Source organism: Pseudophryne corroboree, chromosome 4 (assembly GCF_028390025.1).
Source record: "Pseudophryne corroboree isolate aPseCor3 chromosome 4, aPseCor3.hap2, whole genome shotgun sequence".
NCBI lineage: Eukaryota > Metazoa > Chordata > Amphibia > Anura > Myobatrachidae > Pseudophryne > Pseudophryne corroboree.
The window spans coordinates 388,804,620-388,825,743 of record NC_086447.1 but is presented as its reverse complement, the minus strand read 5'-3'; the positions used below and the strand labels follow the sequence as shown (position 1 = coordinate 388,825,743).

At 47.2% G+C, this 21,124-nt stretch overlaps 1 protein-coding gene across 7 annotated transcripts in view; it reads left to right on the top strand.

Moving 5' to 3' along the window:
• ELOVL5 (ELOVL fatty acid elongase 5) overlaps positions 1-21,124 on the top strand; it is a 181,404-nt gene that overhangs the window by 48,149 nt on the left and 112,131 nt on the right. For all 7 annotated transcript variants that reach the window (XM_063916702.1, XM_063916706.1, XM_063916705.1 and 4 more), the window contains exon 3: positions 156-343. In XM_063916702.1, coding sequence (XP_063772772.1) covers positions 156-343 — 188 coding nt within the window. The remainder of the gene's footprint in view (positions 1-155; positions 344-21,124) is intronic.

Sequence of the window (21,124 nt, the reverse complement as noted above, 5' to 3'; positions counted from 1 at the left end):
TTATGCTTCCAAGGACTGCTTTTGTCACTCTTAAAAAATATGTTAACCAGCAGTAGTCTGAATAGAAATATCCACACATCAACCACTATAAAGAGAATTCTTTAAAGTCCATTATTATACTGTTTTCCTAATTTGGTATTTTCATTTTGTTACAGACCCACGAGTGAAGGGATGGCTACTCATGGATAATTACATCCCCACATTTATTTCCACTTTCCTGTATTTATTTATTGTATGGATAGGCCCAAAGTACATGCAAAACAGACAACCCGTTTCATGCCGAGGGATACTAGTGGTTTATAACACTGGGCTTACACTGCTCTCACTGTACATGTTTTATGAGGTAAGATATGTTGCATGTAACAGAGCACCATCATGTTATTAAAGGGCAATTCCAGTTTTCAAATATTTTTTTTACTTCCAGTAAATTTATAGGATGCGATTCAATCCAATGTAATGGCCAAAATGTACTACACATACCGTATATCCTTATACATCGTAGCTGCAGTCACGCCAAACAGCTCTTCTCGGTCCATTGAGACTGTGCTAGCATCGAGTGTCTTTTTTTGTAGAGATTGCATCTTAAGCTGGGCATATACTATACAATTATCTGACGGATCCATCTGTGCTATCTAACTGGTTGGAATGAAATTCTGGTAATGTGTGGGAGCAAATGACAATCAACTTTCTCATTCAGCCACTGGACACTGGAACATGCTGACACTAGGTATAGACTGGTGGCTATGGGGAGTCTGGCACTTTAAATTTCAAAGAAGTGTGAAAGCTCCTCCCCCTCTATTCCCCATCAGCCCTCAGTTTAGCCATTTGGTCCCATACATTACCAGAGTTTCATTCCAACCAGACAGATATGACAGATGGTCTGCCAGATAATTGTATAGTGTATGCCCAGCTTTAGATGCAATGCAGTATGCACCGGGAGACGGTGCTGATTAATTTGCTAGCAGAGTAGCATGGGACCTGGCAGCTCACTCGCGCCAGGCATCTTGCGCAGCATGGTGTATTGAGCCAGATGTATGAGGACGCATCTGTATCTTGGAATGACATATCTTAGTTTGGCCTCACACCCCATAGAGGAGCACAGGAAACCTTGAGATGTCAGGGGTACTGTAATTGGCTGCGAGCACACCACCATTAAATTAATTCCCACTATAGGCTCTTGTACCCAGAATCCCCGCTCATATACTTTCTTTGACGTCACCAATTGGTTCTACTAGGTGGTAAAAAAAACCCACTAGAGTTGTCCTTTATTGTGTGAGATAAACAATTTTGTTTCAGGATGATACGATGATTAATTTAATTACAATTGTGTTATAAAAGACATTTTGAAATCAGTGCATTATATGATTAGTAAGAGACACTATCTTCTTCTACTGGGAGAAAGCGTGTTATTATGTCCCTGTATTCCTGTGGGTGCAGTTTCTTATTCAGCTGTTGTATGTGCTCAAAGTACATTATTACTTAATGTACTATAAGTGGGAAAATTTCCAATATCACAATGCCTGCTCTAATAACTGAGCAAATCATTCTTCAGCTGTGGCGGTACATGTAATACATTAACAATTTATATATTTTGACTAATGCTAATGTAATGTTTGGCACAAAGAGTGTTATTTAATAACAATGGGGGTAATTCCAAGTTGATCGCAGCAGGAATTCTGTTAGCAAAACCATGTGCACTGCAGGGGAGGCAGATATAACGTGCAGAGAAAGTTAACGTGCAGAGAGAGTTAGATTTGGGTGGGGTGTGTTCAATCTGCAATCTAATTTGCAGTGTAAAAATAAAGCATCCAGTATTTACCCTGCACAGAAATAAAATAACCCACCCAAATCTAACTCTGTCTGCAAATGTTATATCTGCCACACCTGCAGTGCACATGGTTTTGCCCAACTGCTAAAAAATTTCATGCTGCGATCAACTTGGAATTACCCCCAATATGAAATAAATCCATTGCATGCATTCAGGCATCTGCTTACTCAAAATTGATTAAATCTATGCCATGCATCGCTGCTTCTTAACCAAAGATCAGAAGAAAGTATGTTGTTTTATAAGACACCTGTACATACACATACAGCCTATCACTGCTTTTAATAATTAAGGGCCTTATTCAGGTTTGTTAGCAAACATAAAAAGTAAACAATTGGTCAAAACCATGTTGCACTGCAGGGGGGGCAGATGTAACAAAGAGATTAGATTTGGGTGGGATGTGTTCAAACGGAAATCTAAATTGCAGTGTAAAAATAAAGCAGCCAGTATTTACCCTGCACAGAAACAATATAACCCACCCAAATCTACATCTCTCTGCACATGTTATATCTGCACCACCTGCAGTGCAACATGGTTTTGCCCAATTGCTAACTTTTTTGGTTTGCTAACAAACCTGAAGAAGGGGGTCATTCCGAGTTGATCGCTCGCTTCCATTTTTCGCAGCGCAGCGAACAGGTTACTACTGCGTATGTCGTACAGGTACAAAGCGAATCGTTGCTGGGCGATTGATTTAACGAAGAATCCATTCGCACAGCCAATCGCAAGGAGATTGACAGGAAGAGGGCGTTTATGGGTGTCAACTGACCGTTTTCTGGGAGTGTTTGGAAAAATGCAGGCGTGTCAAAGCATTTGCAGGGCGGGTGTCTGACAGCTACTCAGAAACTGCCCAAAAAATTTTTGGCCCGCTCTGCTGCACACGCGTTCGCACACTTGCAAAGCGAAAACACACTCCCCCGTGGGTGGTGACTATGCGTTTGCACGGCTGCAAAAAGTAGCTAACGAGTGATCAACTCGGAATGACCCCGTAAGGTCCTTAATCCTGAGCTTTCTCAGTGTTAAAGAAACAGTTGCGATTTAAAACTTGCTTTTCATAACCTGTCCTTGATCCGTAAGACAGCAGCCATACTGTACATATCAAGTTTGTTTTATCATGTTTGCATCTGGCTGCTTATCAAAGCGAACTTTTCACAGTTCCCTTTCAAGTGGGTATGTCTGTTAAGAGTTTTAGTATTTGACATTTTCTAAAACTGACCTTGGTTGGCATTAATGAGTTAATTTGTTTCTTAGTGCCAATGGAATGCACTCACTCCAGTACAGAAAATATATTTGGAATTTCTGTCTTGGAAACACATTGTTCTTTGTTACTGAAATCCAAGGGTTCATATAATGTAATCTACTTAGCAATACCATGTGTGCACAATTGCAGTCTAGGTTTACAAGATATCACATCATGTAACAGTGTCTGTAATGGATTACAGTACAAACTGCCTACACAGGCTAGATTACAGAGTGTATTTAGATAAGTAAAATGTTTGCATATCAGGGAATTTGCCACTTATTGGTGTAGGTGTCTTTGTTTTATAATGCAGGGGTTGGGATTAAGTAGTAATATTAATTGCTATTTGTACTGTGTGCTCTTTGATATCCTGTCCCTTTATATAGAGAATTGCCATGTTCTGATTCAGAGATGGATGCATTAGCTCAGCCGATGCGTCTTTGTCTGTGCTAAAATAAACTGATGCCACGGGAGGTGTCTTGTGTTCCTAGATGCTTCATGATGGTTTCTGTGATCTGCTGCTGCATCTGAAGTAGCAGCATCAGATCACTCTGCATGACCATCGTCATCTGAGTAACCGGACAGTGTTTTCATGCAGACAGGGCAGATGAAGATGCGTCTGAGGATACAGCCACTGGCCTCTGCATCCCCAGAAAATGGGGGTGACCCCCACCTGATTTCTGAAACATTGGTCTTCGAAATGCTCATGGTTTTGGTTATTGTCTGGTACTGTAAGAAAACTGGCAAAGGTGTTTAAAAAAGATGCTCTAGTAACGGGTGTAGTATGGTATGCCGGCTCCCGGCGACCAGCATACCGGCGCCGGGAGCCCGACCGCCGGCATACCGACAGCGTGGCGAGCGCAAAAGAGCCCCACGCCACGGGCACGGTGGCGCGCTACGCGCGCCACACTATTTTATTCTCCCTCCAGGGGGGTCGTGGACCCCCACGAGGGAGAATAGTTGTCGGTATGCCGGGTGTCTGGATTCCGGCGCCGGTATACTGTGCGCCGGGATCCCGACATTCGGCATACAGAAGGCCACCCCTAGTAACAGACCAGTTAATTACTTTATTGTCCTTTTTTTTTTTTACTGTGTATGAGCATGAACCTTCCTTACAAAACTATACCTGTGTAGGTTCACATACTTTTAATGTTTAGAGATGCAAGGGAATGGCGGGCGAGGCATTGTAAGGGCTTGTTTTCGCAAATGCGTCCCATGCAAACCACAGCAAAGACATATATGCAAATGTCGGGAGGTTGAACACTCATGAGTGCTGAAATCTTGGTGTACTATAGAAACTCATGATGATTGGTAGCTGCTTTTGATTGGCTGAGTTCATCTTAATCCCTCCTTTAGATGTCTTACTATTATTAGTATGGCTGCTGTAATCTGTTCACATTATTGAATTGATACTTGTAATCGCACACTGTATGAAATCACAGTCCCATTTGTATTTTTTAGAGGACAAGAGATGTTTGTATTTAACGTTGTACTATTACACATTGGCGTAAATGCATTATTTTTTTTACTGTGCAGACATAGGGGTATATGCAATTCCGGGCGAATTGCGGTACTTTTTCGCCCGTTTTTAAATTCGACACAATTCGACCGTCGAATTCCGGCAGGTGGATGCCGGAATTCGACATATTCAATAAAAAACGGATTCGACAGTCCCGCTGTCGAAAAACGGCCGATTTGACGGTGATTAGATTTTTAAAAATGTTTAAAAAACGGTAAAATACCCGAAATTTTTTTTGCGTGGGGTCCCCCTCCTAAGCAGAACCAGCCTCGGGCTCTTTGAGCCGGTCCTGGTTGCCAAAATACGGGGGGGGAAATGACAGGGGATCCCCCGTATTTTAACAACCAGCACCGGGCTCTGCGCCTGGTCCTGGTTCAAAAAATACGGGGGACAAAAAGAGTAGGGGTCCCCCGTATTTTTTGTACCAGCACCGGGCTCCACTAGCTGGACAGATAATGCCACAGCCGGGGGTCACTTTTATACAGCGCCCTGCGGCCGTGGCATTAAATACCCAACTAGTCACCCCTGGCCGGGGTACCCTGGAGGAGTGGGGACCCCTTCAATCAAGGGGTCCCCCCCCAGCCACCCAAGGGCCAGGGGTGAAGCCCGAGGCTGTCCCCCCCCATCCAAGGGCTGCGGATGGGGGGCTGATAGCCATGTGTAAAAATGAAAGAATATTGTTTTTTGCAGAAGAACTACAAGTCCCAGCAAGCCTCCACCGCAAGCTGGTACTTGGAGAACCACAAGTACCAGCATGCGGGGGGGAAACGGGCCTGCTGGTACCTGTAGTTCTACTGCCAAAAAAATACCCAAATAAAAACAGGACACAGACACCGTGAAAGTATAACTTTATTACATACATGCCGACACACATACTTACCTATGTTGACACGCCGACTCTGGCCACGTCTCCAATGTCGACGTCCGGGGTACCTGAAAATAAAATTATACTCCCCTGATCCAGTGTCCAGTTCTTTTATTGTAATCCACGTACTTGGCAAAACAAAAAAACGCATTTACCCGAACCAGACGGACTGAAAGGGGTCCCATGTTTACACATGGGACCCCTTTCCCCGAATGCAGAGACCCCCCGTGACTCCTGTCACAGAAGGTTCCTTCAGCCAATCAGGAAGCACCACGTTGTGGCACTCTCCTGATTGGCTGTATGCGCGTCGGAGCTGTCAGACGCGCATCGCACAGCTCCCTCCATTAGCTTCAATGGTGGGAACTTTGCGGTCAGCGGTGAGGTCACCTGCGGTCAGCGGCTGACCGCGGGTAACCCCACCGCTGACTGCAAAGTTCCCACCATTGAAACTAATGGAGGGAGCTGTGCGATGCGCTGTCTGCCAGCTCAGACGCGCAAAGCCAATCAGGAGAGTGCCATGCTTAGGAGGGGGGACCCCACGCATTTTGTTTTGTGATTTTTACCCCATTCCATAAAAAAAAAAAATATATATATATATATATATATATATATTTCTCTGACGTCCTAGTGGATGCTGGGAACTCCGTAAGGACCATGGGGAATAGCGGCTCCGCAGGAGACTGGACACAAAAGTAAAGCTTTAGGACTACCTGGTGTGCACTGGCTCCTCCCCCTATGACCCTCCTCCAAGCCTCAGTTAGATTTTTGTGCCCGACCGAGAAGGGTGCACACTAGGGGCTCTCCTGAGCTCTTAGTGAAAGTTTAGTTTTAGGTTTTTTATTTTCAGTGAGACCTGCTGGCAACAGGCTCACTGCATCGAGGGACTAAGGGGAGAAGAAGCGAACTCACCTGCGTGCAGAGTGGATTGGGCTTCTTAGGCTACTGGACACCATTAGCTCCAGAGGGACCGAACACAGGCCCAGCCTCGGAGTCCGGTCCCAGAGCCGCGCCGCCGGCCCCCTTACAGAGCCAGAAGCAAGAAGAGGTCCGGAAAATCGGCGGCAGAAGACATCCTGTCTTCACCAAGGTAGCGCACAGCACTGCAGCTGTGCGCCATTGCTCCTCAGCACACTTCACACTCCGGTCACTGAGGGTGCAGGGCGCTAGGGGGGGGCGCCCTGAGCAGCAATAGAAACACCTTGGCTGGCGAAAATACATCACATATAGCCCCCAGGGCTATATGGATGAATTTTAACCCCTGCCAGATTCCACATAAAAGCGGGAGAAAAGGCCGCTGAGAAGGGGGCGGAGCCTATCTCCTCAGCACACAGGCGCCATTTTCCTTCACAGCTCCGCTGAAAGGACGTCTCCCTGACTCTCCCCTGCAGTCCTGCACTACAGAAACAGGGTAAAAAAGAGAGGGGGGCACTAATTGGCGTAATAATTACAAATAGCAGCTATAAGGGGGAAAAACACTTATTTAAGGTTATCCCTGTATATATATAGCGCTCTGGTGTGTGCTGGCATACTCTCCCTCTGTCTCCCCAAAGGGCTAGTGGGGTCCTGTCCTCTGTCAGAGCATTCCCTGTGTGTGTGCTGTGTGTCGGTACGTTGTGTCGACATGTATGAGGAGGAAAATGATGTGGAGGCGGGGCAATTGCCTATAATAGAGATGTCGCCCCCTAGGGAGTCGACACCTGAGTGGATGATCTTATGGAAGGAATTACGTGACAGTGTCAGCTCTTTGCAAAAAACAGTTGACGACATAAGACAGCCGGCTACTCAGCTTGTGCCTGTCCAGGCGTCTCAAAAGCCATCAGGGGCTCTAAAACGCCCGTTACCTCAGATGGTAGATACAGACGTCGACATGGATACTGACTCCAGTGTCGACGGGGAAGAGACAAACGTGACTTCCAGTAGGGCCACACGTTACATGATTGAGGCAATGAAAAATGTTTTACATATTTCTGATAATACTAATACCACTAAAAAGGGTATTATGTTCGGTGAGAAAAAACTACCTGTAGTTTTTCCTGAATCTGAGGAATTAAATGAGGTGTGTGATGAAGCGTGGGTTTCCCCCGATAAAAAACTGATAATTCCTAAAAAATTATTGGCATTATATCCTCTACCGCCAGAGATTAGGGCGCGTTGGGAAACACCCCCTAGGGTGGATAAAGCGCTCACACGCTTATCAAAACAGGTGGCTCTACCCTCTCCTGAGACGGCCGCCCTTAAGGATCCTGCTGATAGAAAGCAGGAAGGTATCCTAAAATGTATTTACACACATACTGGTGTTATACTGCGACCGGCAATCGCCTCAGCCTGGATGTGCAGTGCTGGTTTGGCTTGGTCGGATTCCCTGACTGAAAATATTGATACCCTAGACAGGGACAGTATATTACTGACTATAGAGCATTTAAAAGATGCATTTCTATATATGCGTGATGCACAGCGGGATATTTGCCGACTGGCATCAAGAGTAAGTGCGCTGTCCATTTCTGCCAGAAGAGGGTTATGGACGCGACAGTGGTCAGGTGATGCGGATTCCAAACTGCATATGGAAGTATTGCCTTATAAAGGGGAGGAGTTATTTGGGGTAGGTCTGTCAGATCTGGTGGCCACGGCAACAGCTGGGAAATCCACATTTTTACCCCAGGTCGCCTCTCAACATAAGAAGACGCCGTATTATCAGGCGCAGTCCTTTCGTCCCCATAAGGGCAAGCGAGCGAAAGGCTCCTCATTTCTGCCCCGGGGCAGAGGAAGGGGAAAAAGGCTGCAACAGACAGCAAATCCCCAAGAACAGAAGCCCTCTCCCGCTTCTGCCAAGTCCTCAGCATGACGCTGGGGCTTTACAAGCGGACTTAGGCACGGTGGGGGCACGTCTCAAGAATTTCAGCGCGCAGTGGGCTCACTCGCAGGTAGACCCCTGGGTCCTTCAGGTGGTATCTCAGGGGTACAAATTGGAATTCGAGACACCTCCCCCTCGCCGGTTCCTAAAGTCTGCTTTACCGACGTCTCCCTCCGACAGGGAGGCGGTATTGGAGGCCATTCACAAGCTGTATTCTCAGCAGGTGATAATCAAGGTACCCCTCCTGCAACAGGGCAAGGGGTATTATTCAACGCTGTTTGTGGTACCGAAGCCGGACGGCTCGGTGAGACCTATTTTAAATCTGAAATCTTTGAACACTTACATACAAAGGTTCAAGTTCAAGATGGAGTCACTCAGAGCAGTGATCGCGAACCTGGAAGAAGGGGACTATATGGTGTCTCTGGACATCAAGGATGCTTACCTCCATGTCCCAAATTTACCCTTCTCACCAAGGGTACCTCAGGTTTGTGGTACAGAACTGTCACTATCAGTTTCAGACGCTGCCGTTTGGATTGTCCACGGCACCCTGGGTCTTTACCAAGGTAATGTCACAACTGAGGGCCTGAGCTGACGGGAGGCAGCCTCAGTTGTAGGGGCTGAGATGTACCGGAACCTGGGAGGTTGTATCAGATCCCTGGACATGTAAGTAACATGAAGAAGAACCGCCCGAAGGCGTGACCACGACAACTTGAATAAAAGTCAATGATGTTTATTTATGACAAACTCCATGCATCACAGTAGCAGTAAAAGAAACATAAAAGTCAGCAAATAATAAATACAGTTCCTGGTACCTACAGGGTGGCAGGAGCCACAGGGCACTGGTAGTGTGAGATAGTTCTTATAATCTTCTAGATGGAAAGTCCTTACCAGGCCCGACTGTAGCAATGGAGATAACCCAGGATTGTACCAGCTGGTGTTCCAGGAAAAGCTGGGCTGCTGTAGATAAAACGGCTGCTGTGGATACTGGCTGGAACCAGACTGTTGTTGGCACGGAGTGGATACTGGCTGGAACCAGTTAAATAATAAATGAACTTGGGAGCGATGAAATATGAGCTGAAGTTAGGAGTTTGAGAGCGGTGAAATTATAATACCGGTGGAGAGTGGTAAACTGTAGAAAGGACACCGGCCCTTTAAGAGAAGCTGTACTCTGCTGGAAGCTGGGCTGGAAGCAGGTAATGTTGTAGCTGGAAACAGATGAATCCAAAATGGATCGGAGAGTCAGGCTACACCGCAGGTGAAATGCTGGTGCGGGTCTCTATGGTGGAAGTCTTGAGACAGGAGCTGGAACCTGGAAGACAATCACAGGAGAGAGACAAACAGGAACTAGGTTTGACAACCAAAGCACTGACGCCTTCCTTGCTCAGGCACAGTGTATTTATACCTGCAGCAAGGAAGGGATTGGCTAGGCAATTATGCAGATTATCAATACTGAGAACAGATTGGTGGAAATGATCAACTGACAGAATCCAAGATGGCTGCGCCCATGCAGACACTTGGAGGGAAGTTTGGTTTGTAATCCATGTGGTAATGAAAACAGTAATGGCGGCGCCGGCCACCGGAGACAGGAGGCGCCAAGCTGACAGGTGCACATCCAACCACGCGGACACAGCGGAGGCCGCGGCTGACGTAATCGCCACTCAGACACTCTGCATGCAGAAGCTCAGGGACGGCGGCGGAGGCCGCGGGAGACGCCATGCCAGGTGTAATATGGCGTTTACTGTGACCGCGTCTCAGAGTGACAGGAGAGGATACAGGAATGTAAACATCAGGATAACAGATGGGATCCGGTCCTGGAGCGCTGAGCCAACCTTAGGAGGCATCTGATGGGTAAGAAATGGTGTCCAGATACCCGGATCGTGACAGGTAATGGCCGAAATGATGATACTTCTTCGAAGAGAAGGCGTCTTAATTATCCCTTACTTGGACGATCTCCTGATAAGGGCAAGATCCAAGGAACGGTTAGTAGTCGGAGTAGCACTATCTCAAGTAGTGTTACGACAGCACGGGTGGATTCTAAATATCCCAAAATCACAGCTGATTCCGACGACACGTCTGCTGTTCCTAGGGATGATTCTGGACACAGTCCAGAAAAAGGTGTTTCTTCCGGAAGAAAAAGCCAGGGAGTTATCCGAGTTAGTCAGAAACCTCCTGAAACCAGACCGGGTCTCAGTGCATCAATGCACAAGGGTCCTGGGAAAAATGGTGGCTTCCTACGAAGCGATTCCATTCGGCAGATTCCACGCAAGAACATTTCAGTGGGATCTGCTGGACAAATGGTCCGGATCGCATCTTCACATGCATCAGCGGATAACCCTGTCCCCAAGGACAAGAGTGTCTCTCCTGTGGTGGTTGCAGAGTGCTCATCTTCTAGAGGGCCGCAGATTCGGCATTCAGGACTGGATCCTGGTGACCACGGATGCCAGCCTGAGAGGCTGGGGAGCAGTCAGACAGGGAAGAAATTTCCAGGGCTTGTGGTCAAGCCTGGAAACGTCACTTCACATAAATATCCTGGAACTAAGGGCCATTTACAATGCTCTAAGCCAAGCAAGACCTCTGCTTCAGGGTCAGCCGGTGTTGATCCAGTCGGACAACATCACGGCAGTCGCCCACGTAAACAGACTGGGCGGCACGAGAAGCAGGAGGGCAATGGCAGAAGCTGCAAGGATTCTTCGCTGGGCGGAAAATCATGTGATAGCACTGTCAGCAGTGTTCATTCCGGGAGTGGACAACTGGGAAGCAGACTTCCTCAGCAGACACGACCTCCACCCGGGAGAGTGGGGACTTCATCCAGAAGTCTTCCACATGATTGTAAACCGTTGGGAAAAACCAAAGGTGGACATGATGGTGTCCCGCCTCAACAAAAAACTAGACAGGTATTGCGCCAGGTCAAGGGACCCTCAGGCAATAGCTGTGGACGCTCTGGTAACACCGTGGGTGTACCAGTCAGTGTATGTGTTCCCTCCTCTGCCTCTCATACCCAAGGTACTGAGAATCATAAGAAGGAGAGGAGTAAGGACTATACTCGTGGCTCCGGATTGGCCAAGAAGGACTTGGTACCCGGAACTTCAAGAGATGCTCACAGAGGAACCGTGGCCTCTACCTTTAAGAAGGGATCTGCTCCAGCAGGGACCCTGTCTGTTCCAAGACTTACCGCGGCTGCGTTTGACGGCATGGCGGTTGAACGCCAGATCCTGAAGGAAAAAGGCATTCCGGATGAAGTCATCCCTACCCTGATCAAAGCCAGGAAGGATGTAACCGCACAACATTATCACCGCATTTGGCGTAAATATGTTGCGTGGTGCGAGGCCAGGAAGGCCCCTACAGAGGAATTTCAACTGGGTCGTTTCCTGCATTTCCTGCAAACAGGACTGTCTATGGGCCTAAAATTTCGGCCCTGTCGATTTTCTTCCAGAAAGAACTGGCTTCAGTTCCTGAAGTTCAGACGTTTGTCAAGGGGGTACTGCATATACAACCTCCTTTTGTGCCTCCAGTGGCACCTTGGGATCTCAATGTAGTTTTGGGGTTCCTAAAATCACATTGGTTTGAACCACTCACCACTGTGGACTTAAAATTAGTGATGAGCGGATTCGGTTTTACTCGGTTTTACTCGGTTCTCAAAACCGAATCTTATTGGCTATCCAAAACACGTGACATCAGTGAGCCAATAAGATTCGGTTTTGAGAACCGAGTAAAACCGAGTAAAACCGAATCCGCTCATCACTACTTAAAATATCTCACATGGAAAGTGGTAATGCTGTTGGCCCTGGCTTCAGCCAGGCGTGTCTCAGAATTGGCGGCTTTATCCTATAAAAGCCCTTACCTAATTTTTCATACGGACAGGGCAGAATTGAGGACTCGTCCTCAATTTCTCCCTAAGGTGGTTTCAGCGTTTCACCTGAACCAGCCTATTGTGGTACCTGCGGCTACTAGGGACTTGGAGGACTCCAAGTTGCTGGACGTAGTCAGGGCCCTGAAAATATATGTTTCCAGGACGGCTGGAGTCAGGAAATCTGACTCGCTGTTTATCCTGTATGCACCCAACAAGCTGGGTGCTCCTGCTTCTAAGCAGACTATTGCTCGCTGGATTTGTAGTACAATTCAGCTTGCACATTCTGTGGCAGGCCTGCCACAGCCAAAATCTGTGAAAGCCCATTCCACAAGGAAGGTGGGCTCATCTTGGGCGGCTGCCCGAGGGGTCTCGGCGTTACAACTTTGCCGAGCAGCTACTTGGTCAGGGGCAAACACGTTTGCTAAATTCTACAAATTTGATACCCTGGCTGAGGAGGACCTGGAGTTCTCTCATTCGGTGCTGCAGAGTCATCCGCACTCTCCCGCCCGTTTGGGAGCTTTGGTATAATCCCCATGGTCCTTACGGAGTTCCCAGCATCCACTAGGACGTCAGAGAAAATAAGAATTTACTTACCGATAATTCTATTTCTCGTAGTCCGTAGTGGATGCTGGGCGCCCATCCCAAGTGCGGATTGTCTGCAATACTTGTACATTAGTTATTGTTACAAAAATCGGGTTATTATTGTTGTGAGCCATCTTTCCAGAGGCTCCTCTGTTATCATGCTGTTAACTGGGTTCAGATCACAGGTTATACGGTGTGATTGGTGTGGCTGGTATGAGTCTTACCCGGGATTCAAAATCCTTCCTTATTGTGTACGCTCGTCCGGGCACAGTATCCTAACTGAGGCTTGGAGGAGGGTCATAGGGGGAGGAGCCAGTGCACACCAGGTAGTCCTAAAGCTTTACTTTTGTGCCCAGTCTCCTGCGGAGCCGCTATTCCCCATGGTCCTTACGGAGTTCCCAGCATCCACTACGGACTACGAGAAATAGAATTATCGGTAAGTAAATTCTTATTATATATATATATATATATATATATATTTTTTTTTTTTTAAATATATAAATAATACTTGTGCCTCCTAAATAGACAAACCAAGTACCTAATCCCTTCTAATATAAATAGATATGCTATTACAGGTTGAGTATCCCATATCCATATATTCCGAAATGCGGAATATTCCGAAATACGGACTTTTTTGAGTGAGAGTGAGATAGTGAAACCTTTGTTTTTTGATGGCTTAATGTACACAAACTTTGTTTAATACACAAAGTTATTAATAATATTTTATTAAATGACCTTCAGGCTGTGTGTACAAGGTGTATATGAAACATAAATGAATTGTGTGTATGTACACACACTTTGTTTAATGCACAAAGTTATAAAAAATATTGGCAAAAATTACCTTCAGGCTGTGTGTATAAGGTGTATATGAAACATAAATGCATTCTGTGCTTATATTTAGGTCTCATTACCATGATATCTCCTTATGGTATCTAATTATTCCAAAATACGGAAAAATCCGTTATCCAAAATACCTCTGGTCCCAAGCATTTTGGATAAGGGATACTCAACCTGTACCAATAAAAAAAAACACCAAAAAAAACATGTTTTTAAATTTTTTTATTAGATTCCGCCAGCAAAGTGTGGCGGATTGAAAATGACGAATTTACTGTCTAAAAGCACTGTTGTCGAATTTACAATCTTCAATTGAATATACTTTTGTCGAAATGCCGCATTTGTACCATTGCAGAAATGTTGAATTTGACAAATGTCGAATTTGGAATGGTCGTTTTTTTTTGACGAAAAGTACTGAATTGCATTGTCGATTTTTTTTTTTGGCGAAAATGTCCAGTTTTTCGACATTTTCGGGAAATCGACCGCAATTGCATATACCCCATAGGATTATATCGAATTGGATGCTGTAAATTTAACATTTATAACTAACACTGCCAAGCTACATTTCATGGTGCAATGCTGGCACATATACTAACCTTATGGCTCTACAAGCTGTGCCAAATGCTAATTTTTTTGGGTTCACTTTATGCTTGTGCATCTGGCACACAATGAGGGTCATTTCAACCAGTTCGCACACTGCCGTTTTTTGCAGCGCACCGATCAGGTCACTACTGCTCATGCGTATGCACCGCAATGTGCAGGCGCGTCGTATGGGTACAAAGCAGATTGTTGCTGAGCGATGGATTTAACGAAGAATCCATTCGCACAGCCGATGGCAAGGAGATTGACAGGAAAAAGGGGTTTCTGGGTGTCAACTGACCGTTTTCTTGGAGTGTTTGGGAAAACGCAGGCGTGTCCAAGCGTTTGCAGGGTGGGTGTCTGACGTCTATTCCGGGACCAGACAGGCTGAAGTGATCGCAAGGGCTGAGTAAGTTCAGACCTACTCAGAAACTGCACAAAATGTTTTTGCAGAGCCCGACTGCACATGCGATCGCACACTTGCAAAGCGAAAATACACTCCCCTATAGGTGGTGACTATCTGATCGCAGCACTGCAAAAAGTAGCTAGCGAGCGATCAACTCGGAATGACCTCCAATATCTCCAACTCTGTATGGACCCCTTAGTAAGCCACTTCTGAGTCATTTGCTAATGCTGGCCATACACTAGTATGATATCGCATACAAATGTACGATTTAGACACGTCATATCTCTTAGCGCCGGGAGGCGCGCATCCCACCCGTTGCTTAGAAGCCGGGACACTGCGTCTCCTGCTGACCCCCGCCCGGTGCCTAGCAACGCGCGGACACCGGGCGCAAAGCCTTATGGTCCCCGCCTGGCGCCTAGCAACAGGCTGACACCGGGCGCTGGTAGCCACTGGTCTCCTAGCAACGGGGACGCCAGGGGCAGACGGCGTTCCCCGTTGCTGGGTAATTAATGTAAGCTGTCTGTTGGGTATGTGCAGTAGGGCAGCTGCACAGCATTGTTAATTAGAGGTTCTAGTAGTGATTGGTGCAGCAGTTCCTGCTTTTGCGAGAACCTATCAGCTCGTGTGAGAACCAGTCTGCTCATGTGAGAACCTGTCAGCTTGTGTCATCCCGTGATTCTGAGACAATGCCTGATTGATTCCTGATCTGATCCAGCTTGCCGTGTAGTCCGATTTTGGTGTGGAGTTTCCACACAGGCACTGTCTTGCCAACATTTCTTTTGTAATATCTTTTGCATTGTTACATTTACAAATCATTTATATTACGGTCTTGTTGTTCATAACACCCTGTGCATTGTTGCATGTACATAGTCATTGTGTTTATATCATATTCCAACCTGTATATTGTTGCACTCACGTGCATCAGGTTATCTCTCTCTGTCCACAAATAAGTGCAGCAGCATCTAGATGGGGTTCAGTGAACGTCTCACCATACTGAAACCTACTTTTGCCCAGCCTCCAATAGCCGCCTTGTCTATACATAAAACCTGGGGGCATCTGAGTACGGGGCAGACCTAATCTGCCCTGGAAAGGCGGCTGCTGTAGGTGAAGTCTTTGGGCAAGGGTAACTGCATGAGTGTCACCCAGAACCATCGGATAGCTATAAGCACACTGTAGTCCACGTAACAGTATGAGGCATTGTGTGCACATCGTACATGTTTTATGGACATAAAATGCATTGTATACAATCAGCATCATTTTTGAGTGGCTTTCCTTCCAGGTGATCACGTGCTTTTTGTGAGGCACACAATCGATTGATAGATTGTATGCTTCATCGTATGCACATAAAACTCCAAATCATGTGCCAGGGGCTCTCTGGGGGATTGAAGGGAAATCTTATGAGAAATCGGATGGGATGCTGGTCGTCCTAATGGGATGTAGTTATGTGACCGGCGGTCAGGAGACTGCCGGTTACATTATCTCCCCCTACATCCCGCCCCCTCACAATCCCTATGGTTGGCAAACCGACCATTAGGGACTATTCCCACTCGTGGGTGTCCATGACACCCATAGGGGTATATGCAATTGCAGTCGAATTCCCGAAATTGTCGAATTTCGGGAATTTTTCGCCAAAAAAAAAAAATCGACAATGCAATTCAGTACTTTCCGACAAAAAAACGGACTTTCAAAATTCGACTTTTTGAAATTCGACTTTTGACAAATTCGACTTTTTTGCAATGATACACATGCTGCAATGCGACCAAAGTCTATTCAATGGAAGTTTGGAAATTCGACAACAGTGCTTTTAGACAGTAAATTCGTCATTTTCAATCCGACACACTTTGGAGGGTGAAACTAATAAAAAAAATTTAAAACATGTTTCTCTAACGTCCTAGTGGATGCTGGGGACTCCGTCAGGACCATGGGGAATAGCGGCTCCGCAGGAGACAGGGCACAAAAAGTAAGCTTTTAGGATCACATGGTGTGTACTGGCTCTTCCCCCCATGACCCTCCTCCAAGCCTCAGTTAGGTTTTTGTGCCCGTCCGAGCAGGGTGCAATCTAGGTGGCTCTCATAAAGAGCTGCTTAGAAAAAGTTTTTTAGGTTTCTTATTTTCAGTGAGTCCTGCTGGCAACAGGCTCACTGCTACGAGGGACTTAGGGGAGAGAAGTGAACTCACCTGCGTGCAGGATGGATTTGCTTCTTAGGCTACTGGACACCATTAGCTCCAGAGGGATCGAACACAGGCCCAGCCATGGAGTCCGGTCCCGGAGCCGTGCCGCCGACCCCCCTTGCAGATGCCGAAGTTGAAGAGGTCCAGAGGTCCGGAAACAGGCGGCAGAAGACTTTCAGTCTTCATAAGGTAGCGCACAGCACTGCAGCTGTGCGCCATTGTTGTCGGCACACTTCACACCAGCGGTCACTGAGGGTGCAGGGCGCTGGGGGGGGCGCCCTGGGCAGCAATGTATAATACCTTTTTCTATGGCTAAAATACATCACATATAGCCCTTGAGGCTATATGGATGTATTTAACCCCTGCCATATATCGCAAACTCCGGGAGAAGAGCCCGCCGTTTTAGGGGGCGGGGCCTATTCTCCTCAGCACACAGCGCCATTTTCCTGCTCAGCTCCGCTGTGAGGAAGGCTCCCAGGACTCTCCCCTGCACTGCACTACAGAAACAGGGTAAAACAGAGAAGGGGGGCATATTTTGGCGATATTTTTATATATTAAGCGCATATAACAGAAACAACACCTTTTAGGGTTGTTTATATACATTTTTATAGCGCTTTGGTGTGTGCTGGCAAACTCTCCCTCTGTCTCCCCAAAGGGCTAGTGGGGTCCTGTCTTCGATAAGAGCATTCCCTGTGTGTCTGCTGTGTGTCGGTACGTGTGTGTCGACATGTATGAGGACGATGTTGGTGTGGAGGCGGAGCAATTGCCGGTAATGGTGATGTCACCCCCTAGGTAGTCGACACCGGAATGGATGGCTTTAATTATGGAATTACGTGATAATGTTAGCACGCTGCAAAAGTCAGTTGACGACATGAGACGGCCGGAAAACCAGTTAGTACCTGTCCAGGCGTCTCAGGCACCGTCAGGGGCTGTAAAACGTCCCTTACCTCAGTCAGTCGACACAGGTACCGACACAGATGAATCTAGTGTCGACGGTGAAGAAAGAAACGTATTTTCCAATAGGGCCACACGTTATATGATCACGGCAATGAAGGAGGCTTTGCATATCTCTGATACTGCAGGTACCTCAAAGGGGGGTATTATGTGGGGTGTGAAAAAACTACCTGTAGCTTTTCCAGAATCAGAGGAATTGAATGACGTGTGTGATGAAGCGTGGGTTAACCCCGATAGAAAACTGCTAATTTCAAAGAAGTTATTGGCATTATACCCTTTCCCACCAGAGGTTAGGGCGCGCTGGGAAACACCCCCTAGGGTGGATGAGGCGCTCACACGCTTATCAAAACAAGTGGCGTTACCGTCTCCTGATACGGCCGCCCTCAAGGATCCAGCTGATAGGAGGCTGGAAACTACCCTGAAGAGTATATACACACATACTGGTGTTATACTGCGACCAGCAATAGCCTCAGCCTGGATGTGCAGTGCTGGGGTGGTGTGGTCGGATTCCCTGACTGAAAATATTGATACCCTGGATAGGGACAGTATTTTATTGACTATAGAGCAATTAAAGGATGCTTTTCTTTATATGCGAGATGCTCAGAGGGATATTTGCACTCTGGCATCGAGAGTAAGTGCGATGTCCATATCTGCCAGAAGAAGTTTATGGACGCGACAGTGGTCAGGTGATGCGGAATTTGGGGTCGGTCTATCGGATCTGGTGGCCACGGCAACAGCCGGAAAATCCACTTTTTTACCTCAGGTCACCTCCCAACAGAAAAAGACACCGTCTTTTCAGCCGCAGTCCTTTCGTTCCTATAAGAACAAGCGGGCAAAAGGACAGTCATATTTGCCCAGAGGCAAAGGAAGGGGTAAGAGGGTGCAGCAAGCAACTACTTCCCACGAACAGAAGCCCTCCCCGGCTTCTACAAAGCCCTCAGCATGACGCTGGGGCTGTGCAAGCGGACTCAGGGGCGGTGGGGGGTCGACTAAAGATTTTCAGCACACAGTGGGCGCGCTCACAGGTGGACCCTTGGATCCTGCAGGTAGTATCTCAGGGTTACAAGTTGGAATTCGAAAAGTCTCCCCCTCGCCGGTTCCTAAAGTCTGCTTTACCAACGTCTCCCTCAGAAAGGGCGACGGTATTGGAAGCCATTCACAAGCTGTATTCTCAGCAGGTGATAGTCAAGGTACCCCTCCTACAACAGGGAAAGGGGTATTATTCCACACTATTTGTGGTACCGAAGCCGGACGGTTCGGTAAGACCTATTCTAAATCTGAAATCCTTGAACCTGTACATACAGAAATTCAAGTTCAAGATGGAGTCACTCAGAGCAGTGATAGCGAATCTGGAAGAAGGGGACTTCATGGTGTCCCTGGACATAAAAGATGCTTATCTGCATGTCCCAATTTACCCTTCACACCAAGGGTATCTCAGGTTCGTGATACAAAACTGTCATTATCAGTTTCAAACGCTGCCGTTTGGTTTGTCCACGGCACCTCGGGTCTTTACCAAGGTAATGGCCGAAATGATGGTTCTTCTACGAAGAAAAGGCGTATTAATTATCCCTTACTTGGACGATCTCCTGATAAGGGCAAGGTCCAGAGAACAGCTGGAAGTCGGAGTAGCACTAACCCAAGTAGTGCTTCAACAACACGGGTGGATTCTGAATCTTCCAAAATCTCAATTGACCCCGACGACACGTCTGCTGTTCCTGGGAATGATTCTGGACACTGTTCAGAAAAAGGTGTTTCTCCCGGAGGAGAAAGCAAGGGAGTTATCCGAACTAGTCAGGAACCTCCTAAAACCAGGAAATGTGTCAGTACATCAATGCACAAGAGTCCTGGGAAAGATGGTGGCTTCTTACGAAGCAATTCCATTCGGCAGATTCCACGCACGAATATTTCAGTGGGATCTGCTGGACAAATGGTCCGGATCGCATCTGCACATGCATCAGCGGATAACACTGTCACCAAGAACAAGGGTGTCTCTTCTGTGGTGGTTGCAGAGTGCCCATCTGTTAGAGGGCCGCAGATTCGGCATACAGGACTGGGTCCTGGTGACTACGGATGCCAGCCTACGAGGCTGGGGAGCAGTCACACAGGGAAGAAACTTCCAGGGCGTGTGGTCAAACCTGGAGACGTCTCTTCACATAAATATACTGGAGCTAAGAGCGATTTACAATGCTCTAAGCCTGGCAAAACCGCTGCTTCAGGGTCAGCCGGTGTTGATCCAGTCGGACAACATCACGGCAGTCGCCCACGTAAACAGACAGGGCGGCACGAGAAGCAGAAGAGCAATGACAGAAGCTGCAAGGATTCTTCGCTGGGCGGAAAATCATGTCATAGCACTGTCAGCAGTGTTCATTCCGGGAGTGGACAACTGGGAAGCAGACTTCCTCAGCAGACACGACCTCCACCCGGGAGAGTGGGGACTTCATCCAGTAGTCTTCCACATGATTGTGAACCGTTGGGAAAAACCAAAGGTGGACATGATGGCGTCCCGCCTCAACAAGAAACTGGACAGATATTGCGCCAGGTCAAGAGACCCTCAGGCAATAGCTGTGGACGCTCTGGTAACACCGTGGATGTACCAGTCCGTGTATGTGTTTCCTCCTCTGCCTCTCATACCAAAGGTACTGAGAATTATACGGCTACGGGGAGTAAGAACAATACTCGTGGCTCCGGATTGGCCGAGAAGGACTTGGTACCCGGAACTTCAAGAGATGCTCACGGAAGAGCCGTGGCCTCTACCGTTAAGAAGGGATCTGCTTCAGCAGGGACCTTGTATGTTCCAAGACTTACCGCGACTGCGTTTGACGGCATGGCGGTTGAACGCCGGATTCTAAAAGAAAAGGGCATTCCAGAGGAAGTTATTCCTACCTTGATTAAAGCCAGGAAGGAAGTGACCGCACAACATTATCACCGCATTTGGAGAAAATATGTTGCGTGGTGTGAGGCCAAGAAGGCCCCAACGGAGGAATTTCAATTGGGTCGATTCCTACATTTCCTGCAGGCAGGATTGTCTATGGGCCTCAAATTGGGGTCTATTAAGGTTCAAATTTCGGCCTTATCGATTTTCTTCCAGAAAGAATTGGCTTCAGTGCCTGAAGTACAAACCTTTGTCAAAGGTGTACTACATATACAGCCCCCGATTGTGCCTCCAGTGGCACCGTGGGATCTCAACGTAGTTTTGGATTTTCTCAAATCCCATTGGTTTGAGCCGCTCAAATCGGTAGATTTGAAGTATCTTACATGGAAAGTAACCATGCTACTGGCCCTGGCTTCAGCCAGGAGAGTATCAGAGTTGGCGGCTTTATCGTACAAAAGCCCATATCTGATTTTCCATTCGGACAGGGCAGAACTGCGGACGCGTCCTCACTTTCTGCCTAAGGTGGTTTCGGCTTTTCACTTGAACCAGCCTATTGTGGTGCCTGCGGCTACTAGCGA